Raw genomic sequence first — 15,213 nt, 5'->3', positions numbered from 1 at the left:
TGGCATGAGTCAACAGGAGACTTGAATGCCCATATACACATACCCATGCACACATACAATCTGGGATGAAAACGGCCTAAATGTTGTGCCCAAAGTCTGAATGTGCATAAATATGTTCCCTATTCCAATTATATCCTATATTTCACATCCAAAGAGGCTGATTCCAACTGTAGAAGGGAAATGGGGAACAATGAAGTTGGAGATGGCTCTTGCACCTTGAAGGGATGTGAATAAGAAGGAAATTTCAGCAGGTGTCCCTTGTGACTTGGTTGCATGACAAGTAAAGACTGCTGAAATCGCTTCTGCATCTCCATTCAAGGTGCAGGAGTGCGCTCCAATTTCCACTTTGGACTGGGTTTGTTTTTGTGTGTTGGTGGTCCCCATGCAGATGCCCACCTCTAGAACAACACAACACGACAAGGACTCTTTCCCCACAAAATTATTACTTTATTTACTTACATCCTGCCTTTTCCCAACCCTGGGACTCAAGGCAGCATAAAAAAGGGAAATACATAAAAATGCACACATTAATCAAAGCAAACAAAATGTTAATGAACTATAGGTAATTTAAAAACTCAGTAGGTCCTTGGTATTTAATGGGATTTGGTTCCAGAACCCATCATAAATACCAAAATCTGTGGATGCTCCAGTCCCATTATATATAGTGGTGTAATAAAATGGTGTCCCTTATTTAAAATGACAAAATCAAAGTTTGCTTTTTGGATTTTGTTTTAAATACTGTATATACTTGAGTATAAGCCTAGTTTTTCAGCCCCTTTTTAGAGCTGAAAAAGCTCCCCTCGGCTTATACTCGAGTGAGGGTCCTAGCCGGCTTCTATTCAGGTCGGCTTATACTTGAGTATATAGGTATTCAGAGTTGGACAGTCTTATCTTATTAAAGTCATATTATTTTAAATTACAGTTTTATATAAATATTCAAAAAAATAACCTACTGATGCCTCAAATAATGCAATTTTATTAATATCTATTTTTATTTTTGAATGTGACCTGTAGCTGCTGCATTTCCCACCCTCGTCTTATACTTGAGTCAGTAAGTTTTCCCAGTTTTTGTGGTAAAATTAGGTGCCTCGGCTTATATTCGGGTCGGCTTATACTCAAGTATATACGGTATATACTTTCAAGTTGTGGATAGTTCAACCCATGGATACAGACTATGGAAGGCTGACTTTATATCCATTAAAAAGCAAGAAATTAAAATATCATAACATGTGTGTTGTTGCTCTTATTCTCCAACCCACTTCTAACTAGGTTTGCATAAGTTACTCTTTTGGATTCTATGTTGGGTGAGCTAAGAGGTGCAGTCTAAAAGTTAATTTTTCTATATGTTGGGAGTCATTGCTATGCTCAGTATCCACTTATGATCGATCAACCAGGTTGCAGCAGCAGAATGCCATGGTCCATCTCACCTCTTTGCCCAAAGGCATCCCACTGCCCAGGGCACACGTCAGGCCGATCACTTTGGCAACAAAGGTCTTGAGGGTAAGGTATTCCTTCAGCACCACGCCCCGCAGGATGGTCTTCATCTCAGGGATGCCAGAGCCTGAAAAAGGACAAGGAGAGTTTGCAGGGTTTCCCTCTAGGTATCTTGGGTAGGAATCTTGTAGCACACCAGATCTTTTCCAACTGTAACGTCTAGTAGCCTAATCCAGCACAGACAATGGGACAATCCAACATCTGGATGATGCATGATTCCCATCCCTGGGCTAAAGATGGTTGTCCCCGTGTTCCCTCCTGGATTTTCAGGATGCTGAAGTTTGGTGTCTGTATGGAATGGGAGCCTCCGGTGGCTCAGTGTATTAAAGCGCTGAGCTGCTGAACTTGCAGACCGAAAGGTCCCAGGTTGAAATCCGGGAGTGGAGTGAGCAGCCGCTGTTAGCTCCAGCTTCTGCCAACCTAGCAGTTCGAAAACATGCCAATGTGAGTAGATCAATAGGTACCACTCTGGCGGGAAGTTAACGGCGTTCCATGCAGTCTTGCCGGCCACATGACCTTGGAGGTGTCTACGGACAACGCCGGCTCTTCGGCTTAGAAATGGAGATGAGCACCAACCGCCAGAGTCAGACATGATTGGACTTAACGTCAGGGGAAACCTTTACCTTTACCTATGGAATGGGAAATACTGCCTTTCTAATTGCAAGGGATTTTGGGAGCTGTATTCCAAAAAGTAACATTTCCAACTTCTGATCTGTCAGGATAGAGACTGCCTTTCATCATATTGTATAATTATAGCAATATGATTCCAACTTCAAGCTGTATCCTACAGGACCTTGGGATCTGTAGCTTGGCAAAATAATTATTTGGAACAGAATACAGACAGCCATCTATCTACATTTACTGGGGTTGGGAATTCAGGATGATGTGAAAGTGAAAAAAATGCAGGAGAAAAATGTGACTTTTTATATCCTGGAAGAACATTTCTTTATGAATTTCTAGCTTGTTCACTGCAACTTGATGGTTGACTCCTGCCAGACATTAACCATATACAGTAGAGTCTCACTTATCCAAGATTCGCTTATCCAAGGTTCTGGATTATACAAGGCATTTTTGTAGTCAATGTTTTCAATATATCGTGATATTTTGGTGCTAAATTCGTAAATACAGTAATTACTACATAACATTACTGCGTATTGAAGTACTTTTTTTGTCAAATTTGTTGTATAACATGATGTCTTTGTGCTTAATTTGTAAAATCATAACCTAATTTGATGTTTAATAGGCTTTTCCTTAATCCCTCCTTATTATTCAAGATATTGGCTTATCCAAGGTTCTGCTGGCCCATTTAGCTTGGATAAGTGAGACTCTACTGTAGTCACATGGAAGGACCTAGAAATCCCTAGAAATACCATATTAATCAAATCTGCAAATAATCAGATCCACAAAAGTTAAACTGATAAATATTCTTCCCTAAAATGGAAACCCCAGCTTCCACGGGATAGAACCATAGCAATAAAAGTGCAGTCATACTGCAATAATTTCATAGTGTGAATGGGCCTACAATGTAGTCAATGTGCATATTAAAGAAATGGTTCATTAGGCTTGGTCAGTTCACATGGAAAGAAAAAATTCCCAGGAAATTCCCTGGATCCAGTTCACAGAGGCCTCTCTTTGGAGGAGAGGTCGTCTTCAGTACAGTCCCATATCAAATTGGAAAGTATGGTGCATGGTATTTCTTCTTCCAAGCCCCATTAAAAAGGCTCACCTTGCTAGCCAGAAGGCAACCTCTATCCTATAACTCACCTACTGCTTGTGGAGCCAGGATCTGGGTGAAGCCGGCTGAAAACGTGATGAGCACCACAGGATAGGTAACCCAGGCCATGTACTGCAGGAAGATGTTGGTATCCAGTCCTCCATACATCCACTTCTGGGCTGCAGGTGGACATAACATGGAGAGTGACAGAGAGAGAAACGGAGAACACATTGTTACACAAAAGAAAACATTTTCTCAGTGAACAGCTTGTTATAGTCTTCTACAAGGGTGCCTTTCCCTTGTGTTGGTGTACAACTTGATCATTCCAAACCAATATGGCCAATTATTATAACCATGCAGGCTAGAGGATAATGCAAGCTGCAATCGATTACATCAGGTATGGGCAAACCTCAGCCCTCCAGGTGTTTAGGACTGTTGGTGTTGAAGTCCCAAACACCTGGAGGGCTGAAGATTGCCCATCTGGAAAACTCCATGCTGGAGAGGATGAGGGATAAAGCAACAGCTGCAGACATCCCCTCTTCTACACAATCATGAAAGATACAGGAATGCTTCTCAGTTTCCACTCTGGCAACCCTACTCCCCACCCATCACTACTATGATCCCCCTCTTTACCTTGCAAGCACGTGGCTATGGCGAAATCCATGGCCCAGCTCACCAAGGCCATCACCAGGCCCAACAGGATGAGGAAAATCCAGTCTTCACCCACTTTGGAGATGAGGAACTTTTGGCATCGTACCGTACAGACTGTAGGATGAAAGAGAGAGAAGGTAATGCATCAGGGTGTCATGTAGTATACATCAACAGTTGATGGTAGTATATGGGGCCGGGCTGTGGCGCAGGCTGGTGAGCAGCCTACTGCAATAAATCACTCTGACCATGAGGTCATGAGTTCGAAGCCAGCCGATGGTAGGGTGAGCACCCGTCAAGTAAAAAAAAAATAGCCCCTGCTCGTTGCTGACCTAGCAACCCGAAAGATAGTTGCATCTATCAAGTAGGATATAAGGTACCACTTATAAAAAAATGTGGGGAGGCAAATTTAACTAATTTACGACGTTGGAATGAGGAAGTGCAGTCAGAGTGGATGATGAAGCAGCTGCTCCCCATGGCCAGAACTGAACATCCCCTCAGGAGAAGTTTAAATTGCCTCTGCGTCTGTCTGTTTCTGTCTCGGTTCTATGTGTATATGGGCATTGAATGTTTGCCCTATTATGTGTATAATGTGATCCGCCCTGAGTCTCCTTCGGAGTGAGAAAGGCGGAATATAAATACTGTAAATAAATAAAATAAATAAATAAATACAGAAGGTTTGACAGGATCATGATCCGTAGAGGTGGTGTTTTAGAAGGTATGGAAGGGGTTAATCTTCCTCTTAGTTCTAAAGGGCAGCGTAATCTGTAGGTAAGATCTTATAGGTGGTAGCAATTATGGGTGAAGTCCTGCAAGAGAGAGGATGCAGCTGTGATTGGCTACATAAAAAGGACCTAGAAGAGACCGCTCTTGGGGAGAAAAGTATCTGGTTGTGGATATTGGTGGTGTTTCCCCTGGGTTGGTTGAGTATGGTATCCAGACCTGTATCATGAACTCTTCTAAGCCTGTTGAACCTTGAACCAAGATGATTAATGTGTTGGTAAACCTTGTGTTTGTATCCTGCTGTGGACCTTGATGAACTGTGAATCCCTGGACTGACACTGGACCACTGTGTTTGGACTACCCTTGGACTTTGGTTTCTCTGGCTTGACCCATGGAAAGATGACTATGTTTTAGACCAGGGGTCTCCAAACTAAGGCCTGGGGGCCAGATGCGGCCCTCCAGCATCATTTACCTGGCCCCCGCCCTCAGTTTTATAATATAATATATTGTATATACATATAATACTGATAGTAATATTATAATGTAATACAATATAACACTAATAATAATACCATATAATATTAATTATATATTCTATATTACATATAATATTACCAATATTACAGTTTAGTGGTATAGTTCAATATAGTAATATATAATGCTAATATTGTGTTATGCTAATAATATAATATATTGCATGTACATATAATTTGTAAGCCACTCTGAGTCCCCTTTGGGGTGAGAAGGGTGTGATACAAATGTAGTAAATAAATGCAGTAAATAATTACATAATAATAAATAAATAAATTTTAGACGTAGGCTCACCCAAAGTCTGAAATGACTTGAAGGTACACAACAACAACAACAATCCTAATTAACTTGACTATCTCATTGGCCAGAAGCAGGACCACACTACCCATTGAAATCCTGATAAATGTATTTTGGTTAAAATTGTTTTTATTTTTAAATATTGTATTGTTCTTTAATTGTTCTTTCATTGTTCTTGTTGTTGCTGTTGTTGTTTTTGCACTACAAATAAGACATATGTAGTGTGCATCGGAATTTGTTTGTATTTTTTTTCCTAATGATAATCTGGCCTCTCAACAGTCTGAAGGATTGTGGACCGGCCCTCGGCTTAAAAAGTTTGAGGACCCCTGTTTTAGACTCTTGCTCCTTGGACATTTATCATTGAGCTCTTGGCATTGGTAGTATGCTTGTTGTTATATGTCTTTGCTTTATATTATTCGGTGGTGAGCTATCTTTATGTTTTAAACTGGGACCTTGCAATGGCCAAAGTGTTTAAGTTAATGTCTCAAGTAAAATAGCTTTGCCACAAGTCTGGTGATACAATGAGTAAAGCAAAAATATCCATAATAGACTCCAAAGCGATCTTCCTTCTTGAGATAAACTTCACTCAATAAAGGGATGGACATTGATGCCCTCAGCCCACATGTGGCCCACACAGTCATGTTCTCTATGACAAGGCTACTTAAACCTTTTCCACTTGTGACCCCTTTCCGCCCAAGAAATGTTTATGTGACCCCAAGTATATAGGCATATAAAATAGGTAACTGATCCCTCAAGAAGTGGGCCAGCTGTATGTTAATGTGTTTTTAAATGTTTTATTTTTGTACGAGCATGGTTGCTTTTATTGGTTCATTGCCTCAGGCACCCCTGTGAGCAAGGAGACAACAGAGGAATATCTTCAATATCTTTAATAAATAAATAAAACAATCACAAACATTTCATTGTTGCTCCTGTAGCCTTTTTCCAATACACAATTATAGCACTGATTCTACTTTAGCTGCATGATATAAAATTATTTGGAACCCCATCCCTTTTTTTATTGCAACTTCCAATTTTCTTGAAAGTGGGGATTGTGGGACCTGCAATCCAAAATCTGAGGATGAATGGCAGAGCTTAGCATTTGCCATACATAAGCAGAATCCTCATACTTAGGACATTGAATGCTGGGATGCGGTGTCATTTCAAGTACAATCAGACCCATACATTTTCTGGGGTTAAGGGCACAGGAGCTCTATGAAAGTGAAAAAACACAAATAAAGAAATTGTTAAAACAACTTTATGATCACCTTCCACTGGAATTGTTTTGGAGGACCTAGAGATTCCCAGGGCGATGTTATGGCTTTTACACAGTTGTGGTTTTTAGTGTTAGCTGCTCTAAGTCGCCTTTGGGAGAAAAAAGTAGTACAGTAGAGTCTCGCTTATCCAACATAAACAGGCTGGCAGAATGTTGGATAAGCAAATATGTTGGATAATAAGGAGAGATTAAGGAAAAGCCTATTAAACATCAAATTAGGTTATGATTTTACAAATTAAGCACCAAAACATCATGTTATACAACAAATTTGACAGAAAAAGTAGTTCAATACACAGTAATGCTATGTAGTAATTACTGTATTTACAAATTTAGCACCAAAATATCACGATGCATTGAAAACATGGACTACAAAAATGCATTGGATAATCCAGAATGTTGGATAAGTGAGACTCTACTGTATATAAATACTACTACAGTAGAGTCTCACTTATCCAACACTCGCTTATCCAACGTTCTGGATTATCCAATGCATTTTTGTAGTCGATGTTTTCAATACATCATGATATTTTGGTATAAATTCGTAAATACAGTAATTACTACATAGCATTACCATGTATTGAAATACTTTTTCTGTCAAATTTGTTGTATAACATGATGTTTTGGTGCTTAATTTGTAAAATCATAACCTAATTTGATGTTTAATAGGCTTTTCTTTAATCCCTCCTTATTATCCAACATATTTGCTTATCCAACGTTCTACCGGCCCATTTATGTTGGATAAGTGAGACTCTACTGTACTATTAATAGGAGCCCCTGGTGGCCAGGCGTGTTAAAGTGTTCAGCTGCTGAACTTGCAGATTGAAAGGTCGCAGGTTCGAATCTGGGGAGTGGAGTGAGCGCCCGCTGTTAGCCCCAGTTTCTGCCAACCTAGCAGTTCGAAAACATGCAAATGTAAGTAAATCAATAGGTACCGCTCTGGCAGGAAGGAAACGGCACTCCAGACCTCCAGAGTTGGACACGACTGGACTTCATGTCAGGGAAAACCTTTATCTAGTACTATTAATAACTTTATACTTATACCCCGCCATCAACTCCCTGAAGGGACTTAGGTGGGCATACATGCGGGACCAAGCCCAGAATAAACAATAGAGTTTTCCAACTAAAACACAGTTAAAACATAACATAACACAATCTGATTGAACAATTAAAACAGCAATGTATAAAACATTAAAATACAACAAAAACAAAACCTCGGCTACCAGTGACCAGGAATATGGTGGGCATAATTATAATTAAAGAGGGCTGGGCATGACTTGTGCAAAAACCAGACTATACGGCCAGGGCTGGGGGTGGAGTGCTGAGTACAATCTACCTGAATTAGGGCCGGGTGTTCATGAAACTAATGACTAATTCTCTCTAGACATCTGCATGTCCTCCAGCATGACTGGAAGAATTTGACTGTCACACTGAAGGACCTAGAGGTTCATGGAAGGAACGTTTTAAATCAAATCCATGAATAATCAGATCTGCAAAATTCAATGCCGCAAATGTGAAGAGGCAACTCTGTTCAAAATCAGCCCCTTCTTTTGTAAACCAATGTTTACTTTTCCAGTGGCAGGAAGCAACAGAGCCTTTTTTCACGGAATATTTTTAGATGTTTCCATGAAACAAACCCCACTTTGAGGAAGTTAATGGGGCCTATTCAAAACGGAGAAGGCCGCTTGATTTGGCAGAGGCAGCCAAGCCAACAACTCAAGCGGCAAAAGCCATGAATGGGTTTGACGAAGGAGCCGGATTGGGGTCACTGCAAACAATGCACCCAAAGGAGAACCCTGCCCTGTCCAAGTGGAACATGATGCTCACTGATGGCAACTTAGCATTCTGGGCAGGCAGTCATTACATAACCAAGCAAACATGCGCACAGGCATCTCTTAATTATGCAACCCAATTTCCTTATGGTGCGAATTAGAGAGAAATTACTTTTTTGGACTATAAACACCCAGTGACCAGACTGATATAAATGTGTGCCTAGGAGCAGTGGTCCAAATCAATCTGCAACTTTTCCAAGGCACATTGCAGCAATATCTAATAGTATCTTAAATCTGACGATATGTGACGAGGGGCTGAGCAACTTATAAAAAGGTCAGCGCTTAGAAAAGCTACATTTATTTATTCATGGATCTATATCTTGTCTCCTGTGCCATAGCAACATGCTATGCTAATTTTACATATATATGTGTGTGTGTGTGTGTGTGTAAAATTAGCATTTTGCATATATATATGTGGGGAAGTGCATTAAAGCACTGAGCTGGAGACCGAAAGGTCCCAAGTTCAAACCCCGGGAGCGGTGGGAGCGGCCGCTGTTAGCTCCAGCTCCTGCCAACCTAGCAGTTCGAAAACATGGCAATGTGAGTAGATCAATAGGTACCGCTCCGGCGGGAGGGTAACGGCACTCCATGCAGTCATGTTGGCCACATGACCTTGGAGGTGTCTACGGACAACGCCGGCTCTTCGGCTTAGAAATGGAGATGAGAACCAACCCGCAGAGTCAGACATGACTGGACTTAACGTCAGGGGAAAACCTTTACATATATATATATATATATATATATATATATATATATATACACACACACACACAATAATTTATAAATATATAATATATTGTATATACTTATAATATTGATAATAATATTATAATGTAAGACAATATTATACTAATAATAATATAATATAATAATATTAATTATATATTTTATATTAAATGTAATATTACTAATAATGTTACCATATAATGATATAGTACAATATAGTAATTTAATGCTTATATTGTGCTATGCTAATGATATATTGTATATACATTTGATTTGTAAGCCGCTCTGAGTCCTCTCCGGGGTGAGAAGAGCGGGATATAAATGTAGTAAATAAATAAATAAATAATAAATATATGCCATTCTATCTCCGAGGGCCCAATATAATCAAGTAGAATAGCTTAAAACACTTCAACATGATTGAAATAATTTCAAGCCTACTAAACCATTTTCACCCTTAAGTAGGCAGATTACCTTGGAAACTACAACCATTACAACTCCGCAACATGCATGAACATTGGCTATGCTGCCTTGGGGATTTTGAAGATGCAGTCAAATACGTATTTTTTTTTCCAAATTCTAATTAGGGTTTTAATAAAAATGCTTCTTTTGAGTTCAACCACAGTATTGTTTCTTCCAGAAGCATTTAGAAAAAACTTATTAGTGGAGGTCAGCAACTCATTATAGAGGAGACTGAATAGCCACCCCATATGCAAGAAAGTGAATCAGTTTCCTCTTTTTGCCTTAATACAAGGAAATGACTCTGTATTAAGATAATACAAGATAATGACTCTGAAGTATGTTTCAAGGTAGTGCTAGAGCCAGAGGTATTTCACTGAAACCTTCATTCTTCAAAACTACCGTATATACTCGAGTATAAGCCGACCCAAATATAAGCCAAGGCACCTAATTTTACCACAAAAAAACTGGGAAAACATTGACTCCAGTATAAGCCCAGATACCAATAAACTTACATTAATTGAGGTATCAGTTTAAATGCTTTTGAATCTTTACTTCAAACTGTAATTTAAGATATGGCTGTTCAACTCTGATTAAATCATTATTTTCATCTTCTTCAATGTAAATGTGCTTATGTATCCTTTTAATAATAATAGAGTGAAATAATAAATGTAATAATAATAATAAATGCAGTAAAATAATAAATGTAATAATAGAGTAAAATAAATGTATTATTAATAATAAAATAGAGTAAACAAATGTAAAAGTAACAATAATAATAGAGTAAAATAATAAATGTAATAATAATAATAATAATAATAGAGTAAAATAATAAATGTAACAATACCAATAATAATAGGTAAAAATAATAAATATACTATATATACTTGAGTATAAGCTGACCTGAATATAAGCCCACCAGGACCCTCACCCGAGTATAAGCCGAGGAGGGTTTTTTTCAGTCCTAAAAAAGGGCTGAAAAAATAGGCTTACACTCGAGTATATACAGTACTATCAGAACACCACTGGAGAGAATATAAGTTGTTATAAGCGTCTAATTCTAACTTGTTACATAGAGTGTAATGAAGTTTTATCAAGCCTTGTTGTTTGGTCTGGTATTGTGATATGACCTAAGGGCTAATCAATAAAAATTTATTATTATTAACTGGAGAGAATACCTCTCCAGCAACCTCTAGGTCCTTTAGCATGACTCAATGATCAACACCTGCACTGGAGAAGCTAGGGCCCTGAGCCATATAACCCAGAATATCAAGGCAGAAAATCTGCTTTGAACTGAGTTGTCTGAGTCCACACTGACATATATTCAAATTCAAAGCAAATAATGTTTTATTTTATTCAGCTGTGTGGAAGGGGCCCTAGAGATTCCTACAGAGCTGTTCTCTCTATGGGCCTTTCCGCACAGCCATATAACCCAGAACATCAAGGCAGAATAAACCATCATATCTGCTTTGAACTGGAATATCTGAATCCACACTGCCATATATTCCTAGTTCATGGCAGATAATGTGGGATTTTATTCAGCTGTGTGGAAGGGCCCTAGGTCCTCCAGTAAGTCTCAATGGCCAACCTTTGCTGAAAGTCTCAACAGAGGACATTGAGATTACCATGGAGAACATTTTAATCAGATCCACAAATAGACAAATCTACAGAACATCCAACCTGCAAATGTGGAGGGCTAACTGTCATTGGTACAGAGGTTTGACCCCTCCATGAGAAAAAGGTAGCTGCTTTAAGCTTCTCTGGCATTTTACTGCTTGTCATTTGTTTTTCTCTGATAAATTCCACAGAATAGGTGGGGTTCTTTTAGGACAGAGGTGGGCGACTGAAGCACATTGGGGGGCTATTTCCTACTCCTGGTCATTATGGGCTGCCAAAAATCTGGAAGGAGAAGGAGGAGAGAAAGAAGGAGGAAAAGGAAGATGGCGAAGAAGAAGAAAAAGAAAAGGAGGAGGTCAAAGAAGGGAAAGGAGGAGGAGGAGGAAGATGAGTAAGAAGAAGGAAGAAGAAGGGGGTGAAGAAAAGGAAGGAGGAGGTGGTGAGAAGAAGATGTTGTGACTCAGCTTTTGCCTTTGTGTGACTCTGATGAGGATTCTGGGATGCAAGTGCATAATGATGGGATTCAAATTCAGGATGAGTTTCAAGATGGTTCTGATGGGAATTATGGGATTCAGGTGCAGAGTGTTCCTGCTGTGGGAGATGAAGAGCAGGGCATTTTTCCCATGGGAATAAATGATGATGTTGTTTCTGATGATAGTTTTCAGGTGCAAGAAACATAAAGGGAGAGTAGCTCTCTGCCTCAACCTGATAACACTAACGAGCTCAGTGTCCTTGATGCTGGGGCTAGTCGGTTGGAATTTCGGGGGTTGGAATTTCGGAGGTTGCGTAGAAGCCTCAGAATAGCAAATAAGAGGGAGGTCAAAGGGCAAAGGAATGCCTTCATGTCATGCTATTAAAACAGTCTGCTGAAAGGGAGATCTTTGTCAAAGCAATTTCCTCGCTTGAATCGAGAACCAAGTCTGCTTTCCCGTATTATTGTATATCCTGCATGTATTCTGGTTGCTGGGACTTTGGCTTCTTTGAAAAGGACCTCGTTTCATGCCTTATGCTTCTATGGATTCATTGCTTACAGCCTTGTTTTTGTAACCACCTTTTGGAACTGAACTTTTACCTTTTATGAACTATCTTTTGCCTATTTTCTAATAAACTACAAAAGACTATATTCTGTGTGCAGCCTGATGTCTTTAGCAAGGTGAAGCTAACCTGAGGTTCGACAGAAGATGGAAAGGAAGAGGAAGAAGGGGAAGAAGAAGAGGAGGAAGGGAGGAGGACAAAGACAGGGAGGAAGAAGATGGGGAAAAAAGGCTGCAGTGGTGCAATGGGTTAAACCCTTCTGCTGTTGAATTGCTGACCTCAAAGTTGGTAGTTTGAATCCGCGGGTGTGATGTCCCATGGGCCATGGAGTCCTGATCCCAGTGCCATTGTGGCTGATGAGGAGGAAAACAGAGGATTTTTGCCGGCTCACCAAGAGCCGGAATCTTTCCAGATGCCTGATGTTGATGTTTCTTCCCGAGAGCCCATTACGGAAGACCTTGACCAGGCCTTCCCCTCTGCCTCCCCTCCTTTTCCCAGGAAACAGTCCTATGCGGCGGGCAGGAGCGAGAAAGAGCAGGTTCAGAGGAGCTTGAGAATAGCAGCTAAACAAGACGCTAATTAGCCATGTTCCCCTGGGAAACTCTAGGGAGGAACACATCTGGAGGGAGATGTGTTTCGTTCTCCTTTCCCTTGGGAAAGGAAACTGGACACCTGCTTTGTAGAGAAATGAAACCGGGATAAAACTGCCCGACACGAACAATTCCATGCGGAGTCAACAGATCTACTTCGGGAGTGATTTCGTGGTTCCAGCCAAGTGTGGACTTCGCAAAGTCCACAACTCCAGTTCCTTGTCTTGCCTTGTCTAGCCAATTGTTCAAGAACTATCTTGCCTTGTTTCCAGCCTTGGACCTTGCTCTTAGAATCAAGCCTTGTTTCTAACTTTGCTGTGGACTTACTCTGAACTTTGGAAAGAATTTGGACGTTTCCCCATTCTATTGCTTGTAAATAGAGTGTGTTTCGGTTTGGATTTACAACTTTGGACTCTAATATAAAATATTGGACAATATAATTTTGGACTATTTCTGACCTTTCCTGAAAGGTCTTATATTGGACTATATTCCCTACTTGTTTTTATTATTCTTACATATTTCCTTAATAAAGATATTAGATAGCTTTTGGCCTCCGTGTCTCGGTTCTTAGTGCTCTCGTTGCCCTGGGCGTGACAGCGGGACGGGGTGAGCTCCCGCTGTTAGCCCTAGCTCCTGCCAACCTAGCAGTTTTAAAACATGCAAATGTGAGTAGATAAATAGTTACCACTTTGGTGGAAAAGGGATAAAAGACATTCCAAACAGTCATGCCAGTCACATGACCAGGAGGTGTCTAAGGACAACACAGGCTCCTTGGCTTGGAAACGGAGAAGAGCACCTCTCTCAAGAGCCAGAGATGAGCATCGCCTCCAGAGCCGGAAATGAAAGGAGAAGCCTTTGCCTTTGTATGTATGTCACTGCATTGTAACAAAGCATTGAATGTTTGTTTGTATCTGTTTATACTGTAATCTGCTCTGAGTCCCCATGGGGAGAAGGGCAGACTATAAATAAAGTGTTGTTGTTGTTATTATTAAGAGGATAAGGAGGGGGAAGATGGGGAAGAACACATGTAGAACAAGAGGAAGGGGAAGAAGAATAGTGGTAGGAAGAAGAGGATGAGGAAGAGGAAAACTTGGAAGCAGGGGGATGTAATTTTCTTTCCATGTTATGTAAAGGGTTTTTGAAACCTGCTTAAAATGTCACCTGTTACTCCTGTTATATGGTATCTGTGGCCCCCAAACAACTACGTTTTGGTTGAATGGGGACAGAGGGTCCACAATGAATTCTGAAAAGGCTTCCCAATTCTTCCTGCAGTAAAACTATCCCCAATTACATTTTTAATAGTAGGGATGAGAAGAACACAGACTCCAAGGAAGAAAAATCAAGCCAGCAATGCTTACGGGCCAACTGCATCTCCACATGTAAATTACAAAAGAGTTAAAACAAGCTGTGCTGTTGGTCAGCGGGGCTTTCACTGACCACTGGGCCCAGGTGGCGGCTGGTGTTTGCTTCTCTTCTTGAGGCTTTTCAGCCCAGCAGTTGCACGCTTTCATCTCTATTAAATCTGTGACTGATGCTGGTGCTTCACGCTGAAGCACAGTGTTTCTTTAAAAATATAAAATGCCTTAAAAATCAAGGTTTTAAAAAAACATTTTCACATATAGGGAAATGATATGCAAAATCTCTTAAAAGGACCAAATAAAGATCTAATACTGTATTTATTAACGGCGCTCCCATGCAGTCATGCCAGCCACATGACCTTGGAGGTGTCTACGGACAACGCCGGCTCTTTGGCTTAGAAACAGAGACGAGCACCAACCCTCAGAGTCGGATACGACTAGACTTAATGTCAGGGGAAAACTTTTACCTTTACCTTACTGTATTTATAGGTGACTGGCAACCTGTTAGCCATTTGGAATATTATGAGTTAGATTCACACATGTGTAACTATGTTATATCGTAATGAAATTGAATGCTGTATGTAACAAATATATACAATGGGCCATTGGTATCCACTGGATATTGATTCCAGGACCTTCTGCTGATGCCAAAACCTGTGGATGCTCATGCTCCATTATATTTAGTGGTAAAGTAACTTGGTGTCCATAATAAAAATGTCAAAATCAAGGTTGGCTTTTTGGAATTTGGTTTTTTAAAAGTTATTTTTCAAGCTGTGAACAGTTGAATCTGTGGATCCAGCACCCATAGAAATGGAGGGCCAATTGCATAGTCTATATTGTATGTAACTACAGTAGAGTCTCACTTATCCAACATAAACGGGCCAGCAGAATGTTGGATAAGTGAATATGTTGGATAATAAGG

At 40.1% G+C, this 15,213-nt stretch overlaps 1 protein-coding gene across 3 annotated transcripts in view; it reads right to left on the bottom strand.

Annotated features, from left to right (window-relative positions):
* clcn2 (chloride voltage-gated channel 2) overlaps nt 1–15,213 on the bottom strand; it is a 110,273-nt gene that overhangs the window by 44,463 nt on the left and 50,597 nt on the right. For 2 of the 3 annotated variants that reach the window (XM_062976826.1, XM_062976827.1), the window contains exons 3-5: nt 3,842–3,973; nt 3,259–3,387; nt 1,428–1,561 (exon numbers count right to left, since the gene is read on the bottom strand). In XM_062976826.1, coding sequence (XP_062832896.1) covers nt 1,428–1,561; nt 3,259–3,387; nt 3,842–3,973 — 395 coding nt within the window. Of the gene's footprint in view, nt 1–459; nt 1,404–1,427; nt 1,562–3,258; nt 3,388–3,841; nt 3,974–15,213 lie in introns of those variants that run through there. The other variant, XM_062976828.1, reaches the window with a different exon arrangement.

Source organism: Anolis carolinensis, chromosome 3 (genome assembly GCF_035594765.1).
Source record: "Anolis carolinensis isolate JA03-04 chromosome 3, rAnoCar3.1.pri, whole genome shotgun sequence".
NCBI classification, from domain to species: Eukaryota; Metazoa; Chordata; class Lepidosauria; order Squamata; family Dactyloidae; genus Anolis; species Anolis carolinensis.
The sequence above is the reverse complement of the archived record's forward strand: the minus strand, read 5'-3'. Positions and strand labels throughout refer to the sequence as shown.